Raw genomic sequence first — 14,804 nt, 5'->3', positions numbered from 1 at the left:
CGATATGTTAACCATTCTAGCAATCTGTTGCTGCTGAAATGCTAGGGTTAGTTTCTGTTGTTTTTTTTTTTTCAGGCGATATCTGTGTAAAATGTGAAAGCTCACACTGTGTTTTTGTTAGGTATGATGCACTCACCAGGATTTGAGGGAAACCCAAATTTCAGCTTCCAGACTCTGATGAATGCAGACAGTCTCTACATGGTCTCACATTGCACTCTGCTGCTCAACCTAAAATTGTCTAACTCGGATTACTACAGAAAGAAGCCTGCCCAAGCCCCTGTGTTGCTGGTGAGATGGGGAATACAGGAAAACTGTTTTTAAAAAAATTGTTTTGCTTCCTTTCGCATAAAACAGCCCACACGTGTATGTTCTTCATGCTCCTTGTTAAGTGGAGAAATAATAATTGCAAATGAAGCATTCTCCAAGCTGCTTATGAATCTTGCATAATAATGTCATGCATCTGAATTACATAGCTCTCCTGTAGTTCAGGGAGGAATGAATGCTGCTTACTGATTATCAGTAAGGTAATAGTCATTTAGATGGGTACTGCATCTTCAGAACAAATCTTCATTAGCATCAGTTGATGCAGGAAGTATTCTTAGGGCACATGTTACCAAAGCGACATACCTTCATCTTGCAATGACTTTGGAGCATAATGACAAATTCCTTGCTTAATACTCGGTTTCTCTTTATACAGATGAAGACATGTGAAGTTTGCGTAGAATCTGAATGAAAAATAATTAAGATTTAGTCATATGAACTGATGAATTTTGTAGCACCTAAGATTTCTCAACTTCTTGGGCTTTTAAAAGAGTTTTTTGAAGGCTACAGGAGTTACAAAAATTGAAGCTGTGCTCATCAACTAAGTTGCCCAAGATGAGTAATTTCAAAGTTTTCCTAGAAATAAAAAATTGGTGATACACCGTGGAACAAAAAAATCAGAAACATAAGAAAAAAGTCTGTCAAAATGTATCATCACTGCTGAGCTTCTCATATAAAAGAATTCAGTTTCTAGAAGATACCAAAAACAACTGGTTTTTAACATCATCATCAGTTCCAGCATGCTCCTTAGCAGCTGTAAGAGCAAATCTGTAACTTAAAATCTTCTCTAAGGGTGTGTGAAGAACAGGTCTGAGCAAACTAACTATAGCTGAAAATAGTTCAGATATTTCACTGGATCCCAGTTCATCTGTGGTGACCGTTCTGTGCAGAGGGCTTAATTGCCAAACAGGAAACAGTTAGGTGCCACCACATCTTTTTATTGGAGCTGAGATCCTACCCCCAGCTTCTGGAAATAGAGATCAGCATGTCCCATTGTCACTGTGCAAAAACTGCCATTAAGATTAGCATCTTGCATGAGCTCTGAAAAGAGAAGGGAAAGCTCCTTTGTTCATGTCATTCTCCACCATATAGGCACATTGTGATCCTAAGCTAATTCTTGTTCTTGCTTCATTTGCACTGTTGCTCTCCCTTAGGCTCAGGAGTGGATCTGGTGGCCGAGGCTTATGCTGTAGGACTTACTGTCGTCTTATATCTGGCTTTTATGCTTCTCTGCAGAAGGAGTTCATGAAGCAGGTCCAGTCCAGTGGAGTGTTGATGGTATTTTCCCAGACCTGGGTTGAAGAACTGTACCACCAGGTACTGGAAAGAAACATGCTGGGGGAAGCTGGATACTGGGGAAGCCCTGAAGAGCACAGCCTTCCACTTATAACCATGCTGACTGGTCAGTACCACGTTGTAGTGGCAAGGCTAACTTCCAAAGGCACGCATCTAAAACAAGCTATGATAACATGCTGCTTGACTCCATTACATACAGAAAAGCATGACATCATGCTATGTGTGGTGTTTCACTAAAGTACCAGTGAAGAAGGAATCAGACTTAACTGTGGCAGGTATTTAAGTGTTTGTTCTGGATCAGACAGAAACCTTTTGAAGCCTGGATTTAACAACAGACAAAATCCCTGAAACTTAATAGTAGTCTTGATTCTCTATGGCCAATGTGGCCAAAAGCTGAATAGACTGGAATATTCTGTTTGCATGATGCATATGTTTGTATCTGTGTTATGGCAGAGTCCTAAAGTCACAATTATTATCAGGGTCCAAATGAGTGGAACTCCCTCCTTATCCCCCATGGAGGAATGCTTGCTAATTGAGGTGAATGATCAGGGTATGGCCAAAATAGCTCTGTCACTAAATCAGAGAGGCTGCTGCCCCAAACCTTGGAAGGTACAGATGGACTTCAGGCGTTTCAGGAAGAAATATACCTCCTCTGATGCTTTTGGATGCATTAACTTATCTCTACTCCTAAAAGCCTATCTGTAAAAATACAAATTTTAGTTGCCTTTAGACACACTGTATTTTAAATGATTTGCAATGTAGGACCCTGATGTTTATAGGGAATACATAATGGATATGGTTGAAGCGCACTGCTGCTAGGCCAGTGCTTCCCTCTCCAGTCATCTATATGTTAAGTGACTCACTGAACTCAGCTGAACTATTGCAGTTTACACAAAATGAAGATGTGGTCTGCAGCTTTTGAGTTCCACAGCATGCCCTCAGCGGTGCTGCTATCTTTCAGAAAGATGCAATTTTTAAAAGCTGCCCAGAAGTATATTAAAATGTATGTGTGCAGGGGAATTTTACATATTCTGGTCAGATGACTACAGAAGAAAGCTGGCCAGTATTTGTTTGACTTCTAAAAGCATGGTTCTTTCATCAGTTTTTTGTCACCGCATGCCTGTTGGGGAGCATATTTTGAAGAGGGAAGTGCATTCCAGTAGATCAGATAAAATTCTTCATTTAAATAATGTATTCTTTTGAAAAATGTGGTTTGGCATAGATCAGTAATGCTCACAGTATTGTGTTGACCAGCAAATTGTCTGAAATAAAAAAAATAAAGCTTTGACCTCTGTTTCAAATTGACACTTGAGAGGTGTACCTACAACGTAACTTATTTACAACAGGGAAAAAATACTTCAAAACAAAATGTTTCATATAACATGAAGTAGATTTTTTTCCTTTTTCAATTTGGCAAGAGATTTCTTTCACATGAATATCTGACATGATACCATTGGTAAAGGAGCGGTAAGATTAAAAAAAAAAATACAGATTTTTTTTTTCCTCTCTGAGGGCCTGGGTGGTGGGAGGGAGGAGTGCTTTTGGTCACTGAACCAAAACATCATTTAATTCTCTCAGCTTCAGTTCTAGCAAATGTGGTATCTGTTAGTGACAGTGGTTAAGCTGCTGCTTTCTTGATATCATAGCAAAACCATTTCACTATGCCTGTGGTGCAATACAAATATAAATAGTGGAGGCTGATCCTGGAAACCTTCCACTGATTGGATTCCCCTTGGTTCAGATTTGTGCTATGCACAGGATATGCCAAACAGTGCTAGTGAAAACCTGAAAGCCTGGAGCATCCCTGAGAAATGCTTTGAAACAATCCTTACCTTCCTTTTAGGGAGAAATCAGATGGGATCTGCTGAAAGGCAGATGGATGCCTGTGGTATTATATTGATTCGAAATGGTCTGCCTGCCCGAATGTCATATACTGTATGATTACAAGGAGGTAATTAAAGCAGTGTATGCATGGAGAACACTAGCTGCAGCTAAGGCATTAACTGGTAATCAAAAGGCACTGTTCTGAAATTTTTTTGCTGATTGTGTTGAGCTCAGTGTTGCTCTTAGTGATGGAGTGATAAATAGTCAGTTGGGAAGCTGAGAGAAAAACTTTGAAAAAACAACAGCCCTGAAGTATTTGGAGAAGAGAGAGACTGACAGCAGCTGCTAGAAAGTAGCTGCAGAAATCAACCTGGTGTTGCCAACATTAAAATGTCTGTGAGAAGCTAGGGCTATTTAAGTCTTACCAGTAACAAAAGACCTACATGAGAATCTTTTGTGTTGGAGAAAAGGTTGCATTTCTTTTGTTGAGGCTGAACCCACATAGGCTTACTAAAAAATTGCAGTTTGGACATAAGATGCTGTTGCATCTGGGGGACTCAGACTGAGATCTGGGAACATCCAGATACAGGATTTGGCAAGATATGAAAGGCTGTACTCAGAAACCTGGAGATTCGAAGGTGCAGAAAGTCCTGAACTGTAAGAAATACCAGGAAATCTTTGCCAAGAGTTCTGCTGACTGTGCAAGTTCAAGGGTATGGGGGAGTGGGCTTTTTCCCTCTTCAAGAAAAGTTGGTTATACTGGGCAAAGCATGTGATGCCACAGCTCATGTCTGTACCAAGGTTTCCCAAGGCTGCCAGAAAAGATAACTAAAAAGTGTACCAGAGAAGTCAGGAGCACTAGAACTTAAACAAGGAGCCAGTAGGAGACACTTTCCTTATGCTGTATGTTGAATAGTAATCTGCTGTTTTTTGGGGGGGGGGTTTGTTCCGACAGACATTGATGGCTTGGGAAGCAGTGCAATTGGTGGCCAATTGATGGCGTCTGCTTCAGCACAATCCCCTCTTTCCCAAAACCGGAAGACAGATGATTCTGTTGTTGCAGGTATTGCAGTTATATACCGTAAATATATTTAGATAGATTGGGTTTTAGAACAGCAATTTAAGGGTTGAGGGAATATGTCAGTGCATTCTATGCATGAATCGGATGGTCCAGCATGCAGAGGATGAAAAGGACTTGTTTTTTTTCCACTGATGATAAAGTTGCTGTTGTGTCATTTTCCAGAAGTAGTAACACATTTCTCAATGCAGGAGTTGCTTTTGCCCGATACCTTTTAATTGGCTGTTGGAAAAACATGATTGACACCTTGTCCACACCGCTGACTGGCCGCATGGCAGGCAGCTCCAAGGGGCTGGCATTCATCCTGGGAGCAGAAGGAGCCAAGGAGCAGAACCAGAAGGAGAAGGACTCCATCTGCCTGAGCCTGGATGGACTGAGGAAGGCAGCCCGATTGAGCTGCGCTCTAGGTACTGCTGCACATGGGATGTCATGGCAGGCTCATAGGATACAGTGGTAACTTTCCTTGAGGGAATTTGCGAAAGAAAAAAAGCATCCTGGGCTGGTCCTGGGTGATCAAAGAACCAGGATGGCAGGACTTCCCATGGAGCACACCTACCCCACAGCATAGACGCATCCAGCCATCTTTCACTTGACACCACCTATTGCTGAGATTGCATGAGGTTCGGGAAGAAATGCTGGTTAAACAGTAGTTGTGTTGCTGCTTCACAGGGGTTGCTGCCAACTGTGCATCTGCTCTTGCCCAAATGGCTGCTGCCTCCTGCGTCCAAGAAGAGAAAGAGGAAAAAGAAATCCAAGACCCCAGTGATGCTATAGCTCAAGGTAATTGTGTGGTTAAATGGTCTGCCTTATCTCATCATGCCAGCAGAGGTGCGACTGGAAGGTATCTAGCCACACACAGGAGAAGGAGGGAGGGAAATGTCACTTCTGTGTATCACTCACTTGTAGGCATATGGGGTGTATGTCTAGAGGCTTCAGTACAGGTCCTGCTGTCCTCAGTTCTTAGCATTATGTCACACTGTAATTATATTCTATATGGAACTGAAATCAGTTGAACAACAGATAAGGCCAACTGCATTTTCAAAATGTGCATTTTTTGCATCTGGTTGCATCTGGTAATGCAACCAGAGAGCATCAGAGAAATAATACTTTTTTAAATATGTTTTGTGTGACAATATTATAAACTGCGCTTCTGTCCCTATTCGTGGCTTGTGTATGCATCCTTGGTTGTCTTTTGTCATCATCAGATACTTAAAACTGTTTCTGAACTGTGCTAAATGAAGCTGGAATATTTAAAAAAAAAAAGTTACCTGTGTATCAGCCAAAAAGTTCTACTTCTCTGTAACACTACTTCAAACCCTGTGGAAGTCAGTAAAATCTGTTGTCATCTCTGATGGCTAGTTGGAGATGTACGTAAAGTAAGGCTGATAACATCTGGTTTCTAATAGGAAGAAACCCATAACAAAACATAGCGTTTCACAAATGGCCCTCCTTGGTACTTTTATTCAGTGTCTCTATAGAGAAAACAAAACTGAACAGGCCTAAGCATGAGCTAGCTTTTGACCATTCTGCTACATATGACTGAAGCATGTTGGCCAGGCCACGCTGAGGCAAAGAGGAGGTAGTAGTGGTGGCCAGAGGCCAACAGGTCTGTTTTATGAAAGCTTGCAAAGCTTCAGGATTTGTTTCCATTCTAACACAGCATGAAAATGAAGCTTTTCAGAGATTCTTATGAAAAAGAACGATGTCCAAATGCTTGTAGTTAAGATCAGGATTAGTTTTGCTTTGACAAAAGTATCTATTATCAAAAGTTTTTTGATGAATCTTTTTATTGAAATAGATATGAAACCCACAAAACCTTTTCTTCTTAGCAAAGAAGATTTTGTTTAAAAAAAAAAAAAATCTAGCCAGCTCCAGAGAGAAGCTTGTAATATCACTGGGAATGCTGTGTCTGTTCTGTGGGCAACAAGATATGAATCTGGGGGGGGGGGGGTGTCAATCTGACATTGATTTATTTATGCACATCTAATTAAGCAGAAGGGATTTTTATTTTTCAACAACTTTATGAGGAAGAAATGGGGTTCTCTGGTTTTTTTTTTTGTTTTGTTTTGTTTTTTGACTAAAATCCCCATTCCTTTATAGCTGTCTTTCAGACTGTACACCTTTGCTACAACAATATATACCAAAAAAATGTTTGTTTAAAAGCTCGAGAAGGTAATGTTCTTTTTATTTTTCATGCTGCAGTGAAACAGAGAGTCGAGCAGAAACTGGAGCAGATAGGGAAAGTGCAAGGAGTCTGCCTACACACCGCTCATGTTTTGTGTATGGATGCAGTCCTCAATGTGGGCCTGGAGATGGGGAGCCACAATCAGGACTGTTGGCCTCACGTGTTCAGGTACTTGCGGTTTTCCCAAAACAGAAAAGAATTTATACCCTGTTGCCTGAAAGGGACAGACTGAGACTAAGGGCTTTATGTACTCTGGGAGCATGCTGTATAAAAAGTAGCAGAGTGAATAAACTGTCAGTATCTATAAGAGAAAAGACAGTGCTGTTACCACTGTTACCTCAAAGTTACCAGAAGACTGTGGCAGAACCAGGAACCTAGATGGGTCTTTCAGGCTGCTGGGCTGGTGCCTAAAATATTTGCTATCTAGGCACATGGGAGGCCGAAGGATGTAAGAACACAGATTATTTGTATGCAGTCTGAAAGTCAGAGATCATCTGTTCTGCAGTCTGAAAAAAATGTCGTGTGTTGTATCTGGTTCAGATGTAGAAAATGGCGTCTGTGAATTGACAGTGGCTTTCCACGTAACCTGGCTTCTTACAGTGATGTAACTTTGAAGTAGCTGAGAGTTTTACTTACACTGTGCTTCTGACTCGTCCCTAAGTAAGAGTGTGGAGTACAGACCCAAGCATTTTTTTAGCAAGCCCTGTGATTCAGGGGAGGAGGAGTTGTTTGTGGGTTGGTTTTTTTTTGGTTTTTTTTTCTCATCTTTTGCTTCTCCTGTTTGTTCTCAGGGTGTGTGAGTACATCAGCACGCTGGAGCACACTCACTTCAGCGATGGCACTTCCCAGCCCCCTCTGACCATCACCCAGTCCCAGCAGGCCCCCAGTGGCCTGCACCTGGACTCTGAGCCTGGGGACTCTCCCCAGGAACTGACCCCTGAGCAGGAGACTACCCTCAGCAGCAATCCTGTCATTCAGCCGGTTTCCATCCAGGAACTCATCAAGGAGGGCAGCAAGGGCAGAGCTTTTGACTTCCGTGGAGGCAGCCTGCTGTGTGGAACCAGTGCTGCTAAGGCTGTTCTCACACTCTCCACACAAGCTGACAGGTAGGAGCAGTGCTGTCTGGAAGCAGAGTCCCTGTTCCCAAAACCTCTAATTGACCTTTCTCCTGTGCGGTGGGGCTTGATCTTTATGGCTGTTGCAGCCACTTGCTTCAGTTGAGTTTCACAAGAGAGCTACATGTACAACACAAACAGTGGTTCCTAAAAGAGGTGGGTTTTTGCACCTCTGCAGTGCCTGCCCTGCTTTTTGGAAGCACTGGGCTCTTTGTGTCTATGTACAACCGTGCATATGCCAACTAAATGACATGTGTCCTGCTCACACATAAATTAACATAATTTAACTATTGTGTTTGTTCATTAAGGCAGGCAAAATAAGTGGGTGTCATGTCCTGACAGGAGGGGACTGAGTGACAAGGCCAGTGTCAGTTAGAAAGCAGCTGCTCTCAGCCTGCCCCAAGGTGTCTGGAGGAGGAAGGGCTACCAGGCACAGTCACTGGCTGGGCTGAACATCCCTACAGCACAGTCTGCAGACTGATGTGTCACAGACTTTCTCACTATTTGTGCTATTTATTTGGCAGTCCAGGCTACAGTTGAAAACTTCCTGGTTTTGCATCCTTCTAATACCTTTTTTCTCAACCTGACATCTTGCGCTCTGCCCATAGGAGGGATTTATAAATAAAATTCAGCAGAAAAAGTAGTGCATACTGACTCTGTTTATAAGAGTGTGATTCTATGCTTGAACAGTACGTTTATTCAGTAAGCTCGTGATACAGCACAGTTCTGAGCATTAAAGAATAATAATGGTACTGTAGTTTTAGGGATGCAGGTTTGACTTCTGCAGTGTTACTTCAGTATGGACTTCGTTAGGACTCAATCACCAATTGTTCAGGACAATAGAAAGTTGTTCATGAATCAGAATGCCAGGAAGTTGTAGTTGTGTCAACTTGTGACTACACCATGTGAAATTTCATCATGGTCTCTGTGGAAATCTACTCTTTACATAAGCATGAATTTACTGCTTTAAGGGTACAGATCTTAACTTCTACATTTTAAGGCCTCATTGCAGCTGAAAATAACACCTCTTCTTTATATTCCTGAATAGCAATTCAGGTGCAAAAACTTAAGGTCTGAGATTTAAGTTAATTCCTTGTACAAGTAAATTTCATTTTGCTCAAACTTCAGATGGGGCAAACTGCTGTAACTGTAAAGTCAGTGAAGCCATGATGATCTATATCATGAGGACTGAACATATCCTCACTGTTTTTTGCATTACAAGTTCAGGAACTGCTTGTGGCGTTAAGGTACTGTAAATGTGAAGGCGTGGTTCATTGAAAAAATTACTTTTTGCTTTGGTGCTACATTTGAATCTTGGAAGAGCTCTGGCTGGCTGTTGAACACTGCTTCCCACCTTCCAAATAATAAAGCTGCTGGATCAAAGTCTTCTATAGCACTATATAAATGAAAAAGTCTTCAATAAACCAGTTTGTTGCCAAAGGCAACACGTATCAGCTGTATACAGCTAAGGCTTCTCCTCCTACATACATATTTAAGCTACCATATCATGAATTTTTCAGTTAGACTCTGCTGTTTTGCTTACAGGCTCTTTGAAGATGCTACTGACAAGTTAAACTTGATGGCCCTGGCAGGCTTCCTTTACCAGCTCAAGAAGGCTTCTCAATCCCAGCTTTTCCATTCAGTCACAGATACAGTTGATTACTCCCTAGCAATGCCAGGTAAATCACCTGAAGATCTATTACAAAGTTCTGTGTTTCATATGCAACTGTATTGCTTAGAGAATTTGCTTTGTATTCATATAGTTTTAATTTTTCCAATGAAAGTCTCAAGGATATCAGTAAAACACATTTACTCTAATAAGAACTCTCTGTAGGAAAAATTCAAAGCCTTTAGAAAAGGTTGAAAGATTTTTTGGACAGGAACCACATCCACATCTGTCATGAAACACATCAGTGGGTATTCATTTGATTCTTGGACTTTGGAGGTGTTAGTTATCCACAGATACTTAATTACAGCTTCATTTTGGAGTCTGATCTGGTAAGGAAACTCAGGTTGAATGTTGACCTAAGATAGTAGAATTTAGTTTAGACATTTGAAAAGTGGAAAAAACCTCAAAAGTGTTCACTGAGCGAGCAGTAGCAAACAAAGCATACAACTGAAGAATGTAAAATAAAGCAGTGGGATCTGACCTGCATGCTCTTCCCCAGCAAAGTAGAACATATCCTGTACAATACAAAGCCCATGAAATGTAGTTTCCATGACAGTCTCAAACAAAGCAGAAGGACCAGACCCAAAGGAAGATATTCCACTTAAATTTGAACTGTGCCTTTAGCAGTTATTTCAACTGCACAGGTTTAATGCTGTTCTGTAGCAGAGGTGAATTTTATCTGGTGTATGTCTCAAATTTAATGGGTTTTCCCCTTCCATGAAGTGCTACTTGTCATTTTCTCAATGTGACACTTCAGTTTGTTGCTTTTTTCCCCCTGCTGACTGTGTCTCTAGGTCTCAACATTCATCACTTCATTTTTAATAAATGTTTTTTGTATATAATAGTCAATCAACAGTGGTTAGTAATAATATTAAAATTAGCATAGAGCAAATAATTGCATAGATATTTTTATATTAAAAGTAGTATGCTCGCTGATTAGGTCTTTCATTAGAGATAAAAGCACCAGTATATTTTAAATGAGTCAGTGAAGTGGAATTCCAAACGTTGTAAGAGCAAAGGAAGATGAATTCTTTTCAATGGGAAATTAAAAATATTACTGGATGGGGAGCAGAAGATCATTTTCCCAAATTCTCTGCTTTGCGTCTTTTGCCTTGGTAAAAAAATACAGGACAGACCAGAATGAAATAATCTGCAATTCATATCCTTTCCTGTAGATGCCACCAAAGGTTTTTGCAGCTACCTCTTTGGTTCTCAGTGTGAATTATCGTAACTCTTTGCTTTACTTGCCTGCACTTATCTGTACTGGATATCATAACTGAATTATAATGTGTTATTTTCCCCAAGTTTTTTGTCATAAAAATGTTTGAAAAAATGGATCACTTAAATCAAAATGAAATGCATTTAATAAGTTCTTCTTAAAACTCAGAGCCATCTCCTCTTCTTTTGCCTCCAAAAGCAGACTGTCTTACACTGATTTCTTCCTGGATTCGTACCAATAATTTCTAACCTGATTTAATTTAGACATCTAGAGATGGAGGAGCTGTTGTTGCTTAGCTTCCATGTATTTTCTTTTATTTTTTTGTAGGTGAAGTAAAATCTACGCAGGACAGGAGAAGTGCACTTCATTTGTTCCGACTTGGTGATGCCATGCTCAGAATTGTTCGGAGTAAATCGCGCCCGTTGCTCCACCTCATGCGCTGCTGGAGCCTGGTGGCACCTCACCTCGTAGAGGTAGGAGATGGGGAGAAGACAGGAACGTCGGCAAGAGATGGGGAAGCTGAATGACTGGAGAAGACTTGATGGCTCTTAAAATATATGTCAGTCTTCCATACTCAGTCAGATTTGGTCACAAGCAGTCTCCTGTTTGGGTATTGTACACACTGTGTGCAGTGTCTCATATTGTGGTACTGCCACTGAGAAGTGCACCATTAAATAACTGAAACCATCTATGATACAAGTAACTCCGTCATCTATCCACTTTCCCAGTCAAGAAGTTCTGTGTCTGTGCAGCAAGTTTTCTGATGAAAGGGTACAGACTTCATTTTCCCACACAAAACCAGCATGACTGGGAAGACGGTAACATTTTTTCCCATTCCTTCTTCCTTGTGAACCGTAGTCAGTGGCATACCAGTGATAGCCACATAACGTGACAGATAGATCATATGAAATCAGACAGGAAGTTTGGCTGAGAAAAGGTTGTCTGGTGAAATGCTGGTGTCTTGACTTCTCACAGCTTTTTGATTTGTATCATTTGTATGAGTAAATGTATAGTACTTGCTTTCTTTCTGCTAGTGAGGTATGTGGTGTCATGTGCCCAGGTGTACTGGGAACATGTTTCTCTGCAGTTTAAAATGAGTAATTAAGTAAATTGCCACAGCAGTTTGTTTCACTGACTTATGAAAATGTCTGAAATACCTTAAAACAGAGTTCAGCTGTTGGGAAGGCTCAGTGGAAAACCATTAAGTGAAGTAAAAATAACAGAGGATAGTTTATTTGTATGTTTTAACAGCCTTTTATCTTGAAAACTGAAGTCTTATTTGGTTTTGGATGCCAGCTTGAGACCACTTTAAATATCTTTCATTTTTTGAATACTTTTAAACCTTTTAAGATCACAAGCCAGTTTGGACTCCTCGAATCCTTTCCGTGTTTTTAGAATGACAGACTGGTCTGACTTTTTGATTGACTTCAGTGCAGATGAGGGCATTACTGGGAAGGAGCAACATCAGGGAAAGGACTGAATTCAGCATAACCTACATAGTTGCTCAAAACAGGGTAACTTTATATCCAGATGCACTGGCATTTCTTTTAAATAGCTCTTCCAGAATAAACAGATACTCATCACTTTTCAATTCTGTAAAAAGCCAAATGAAAAGCAAATTTGGTCATGCAAATATCAAGTATGTTGTATATATGCAGAAACTACCCTTTTCAAGGGAAAAATGGTCACACAGTAAAAACAAAGACAGTAATAAACACCTCCCATGAGATCTGTTCTGTGGGATCTATCGTTAAATTTATTTTTAGCTCCATGCTTTTTGAATTTTCAGTAAACCTTCATGCAGCTCTGGGACTCCAGGCAGCTCAGAGTCTCAGTGACCCATTTCCATACCAGTAGTCTCCCCTTTTTGTTGTAATGGGGTCCTTAGTCACATTACTGATGAAGCAATTTTTAGGGTTCAGCACCATCAAGTGCCTGCTGCCCTTAAAATTGTCTCAGTAAAAAGCAATTTTTTTGCTTGGGCAAACTCTCATGCTCCTCCTCTCCCTGCAGGCCGCCTGTCATAAGGAGAGGCATGTGTCTCGGAAGGCTGTCTCCTTCATCCATGACATCCTCACCGAAGTGCTGACAGACTGGAACGAACCTTCTCATTTTCACTTTAACGAGGCGCTGTTCCGCCCCTTTGAGCGTATCATGCAGCTAGAGCTGTGTGATGAGGATGTCCAAGACCAGGCAAGTCAACCCTGATTAGGGGGTCTGTACCATAAGAAGGATGATCTCCAGAGTGTACTTAGTCACTTGAGTGTTTCACTAGTTCCCTTCAAATGGTGCCTCTTAATCATCTTCAAGGAATCAGGAGGCCTCTTTCTGCCAAAGTGAGCAACACAGGCTGTGGTAAGCAGTTGTCTGTGTCTAATGCAAAAGAGTGCAGACACATTGTTCCAGTGCAGTGTAACCTGATGGATTTTCTGTTATGTAGAATGACTGAATGGTGCATAAGTGACCCTGTTCTTTTGTTAGGTCTTTCCTCAGAAACATACCCAAAAGTGATATTTTTACCTACTGAATTATTTCTTTTTTTAGGTTCTAATGTACCAGGCATTAGAACCATACCTTCAAAGAGCTGATAACATCCAGTTGCGGAAGCATCATGCTTTCAGAACCCTCTCCCTGATCATTTACCTGCTCTTCTTTAGACCTGCTCTTAAAGTAATTTAATAAAACTTTTGTGTTAGCTATGTTAAAAAAAAATTAATTTAGATTTTAAAAATCTAGATAAAACGGATTGAAATCTAGAAATGTGTTCAGAGCCATCCTCATTCCTTCTGTGGTCCAGCAAGGTGTGAGGTCTGTTTTTTGGGGGTTGTTTTTTTAAGCTTTCCTATGTTGTCTGCAGGTCATCACCTCTATAGGAGAGTTGGTGGAAATGTGTTCTACCCAGATCCAATCAGGATGGAGACCCCTGTTCAGCGCCCTGGAAACAGTGCACAGCAGCAGCAAGTCAGAGGTTAAAGAGTACCTTGTAGGAGAATACTCCATGGGTAAGGACTTACTGCACTCTCTGTTTCATATGTGCATTTGTTTCCCTGTCCCATTTCTTTGGGACATAGAAAATAACTCAATACATTTTAAATACCCTACCTGAACAGTTGCTCTGAAACAGTACAACTCACAACTTGCAGTGGCACTGCAATATTCTAGGATTGTACTGAAGTAGCTAGTTTATTGGTTGGGGCCGGGGGAGAGCAGAGGTAATGTTCTGACATTTTGTCCTCTAGACCCTGGCAGATGAGTAGAATGAGACAGAAATCCTTCAAACTTATATGAGTATTTTTGAGCAAAACAGTAGTGCAGAAGCACTGGGGTTGGCTGGGCCATCAGCATTGCCCTGCTTGAGAAAACAAAGCATGCTGCATATGGCTGCCACTTCTAATAGGGACTCTCCTGTATATTTTCTCATTATGTGAAACATATTAGTCTTATACATTAAGGTGAGTTAGTGTGATAGTCCAGGCAGGTGCTTGTCCAGGCCCTTAGTCATGAGGAGTCAAATTGCTATTGCTCATACAAATTGTGTTTGCCATATGAACAATTCTACATCTCTCCCAGAAAGAGATGGTTGTTTGTATGGTTGTTCATTTGCCACAGTTGAATGTTTTTTTTTAAATGTTTGAAGTCATATATGAGAGATATGGTTTGCCTCCTAAAAGTTTGTCCATCAGATCTCTTACGTTTGGTGGCAAAATGCAAGTGTATACAGCTTTTAAAGACTGATAATCTACTTAGGAAAAATAAGGCTATTTTGCCACTGTGTCAGAAGAGTCAGGGTTTTCCATGAGACTGCTGTCATCTTGACAGTTCTCAAGAACTAAACCATAAACCTTACCAGAAGTGTAACAGCTAATGACCTGAGTTCAAGAGCCCAAGCCAACTGTTACCGTTTGGGTGGGGATAAGCTGATACTTTGCATAGATGAGGCAAAGAAGGCAGTCTGTAATACATACTTCCTATGAAGGGTTACATGAGTTCCTTCAGAAGCTAAGAGAGAAAGCATATTAGGCTTTGCTGCTGAGATCATTAGAACATTTCTGTCTCTGTTTGCCCAGAATAGAAGAGATCCTATAGATTCAGTTAAA

The 14,804-nt window shown here is 40.8% G+C and overlaps 1 protein-coding gene across 1 annotated transcript in view; it reads left to right on the top strand.

The window, feature by feature from the left end:
* Nucleotides 1–14,804, top strand: part of ARFGEF3 (ARFGEF family member 3) — a 94,759-nt gene that overhangs the window by 61,332 nt on the left and 18,623 nt on the right. The window contains exons 15-25 of the mRNA XM_067294772.1: nucleotides 122–288; nucleotides 1,558–1,723; nucleotides 4,397–4,504; nucleotides 4,711–4,926; nucleotides 5,189–5,299; nucleotides 6,722–6,872; nucleotides 7,496–7,810; nucleotides 9,365–9,498; nucleotides 11,035–11,180; nucleotides 12,721–12,900; nucleotides 13,565–13,709. Of these exons, the coding sequence (XP_067150873.1) occupies nucleotides 122–288; nucleotides 1,558–1,723; nucleotides 4,397–4,504; nucleotides 4,711–4,926; nucleotides 5,189–5,299; nucleotides 6,722–6,872; nucleotides 7,496–7,810; nucleotides 9,365–9,498; nucleotides 11,035–11,180; nucleotides 12,721–12,900; nucleotides 13,565–13,709 (1,839 nt within the window). The remainder of the gene's footprint in view (nucleotides 1–121; nucleotides 289–1,557; nucleotides 1,724–4,396; nucleotides 4,505–4,710; nucleotides 4,927–5,188; nucleotides 5,300–6,721; nucleotides 6,873–7,495; nucleotides 7,811–9,364; nucleotides 9,499–11,034; nucleotides 11,181–12,720; nucleotides 12,901–13,564; nucleotides 13,710–14,804) is intronic.

This window comes from Apteryx mantelli, chromosome 3, assembly GCF_036417845.1.
Source record: "Apteryx mantelli isolate bAptMan1 chromosome 3, bAptMan1.hap1, whole genome shotgun sequence".
In the NCBI taxonomy this organism is placed as follows: Eukaryota; Metazoa; Chordata; class Aves; order Apterygiformes; family Apterygidae; genus Apteryx; species Apteryx mantelli.
The sequence above is the reverse complement of the archived record's forward strand: the minus strand, read 5'-3'. Positions and strand labels throughout refer to the sequence as shown.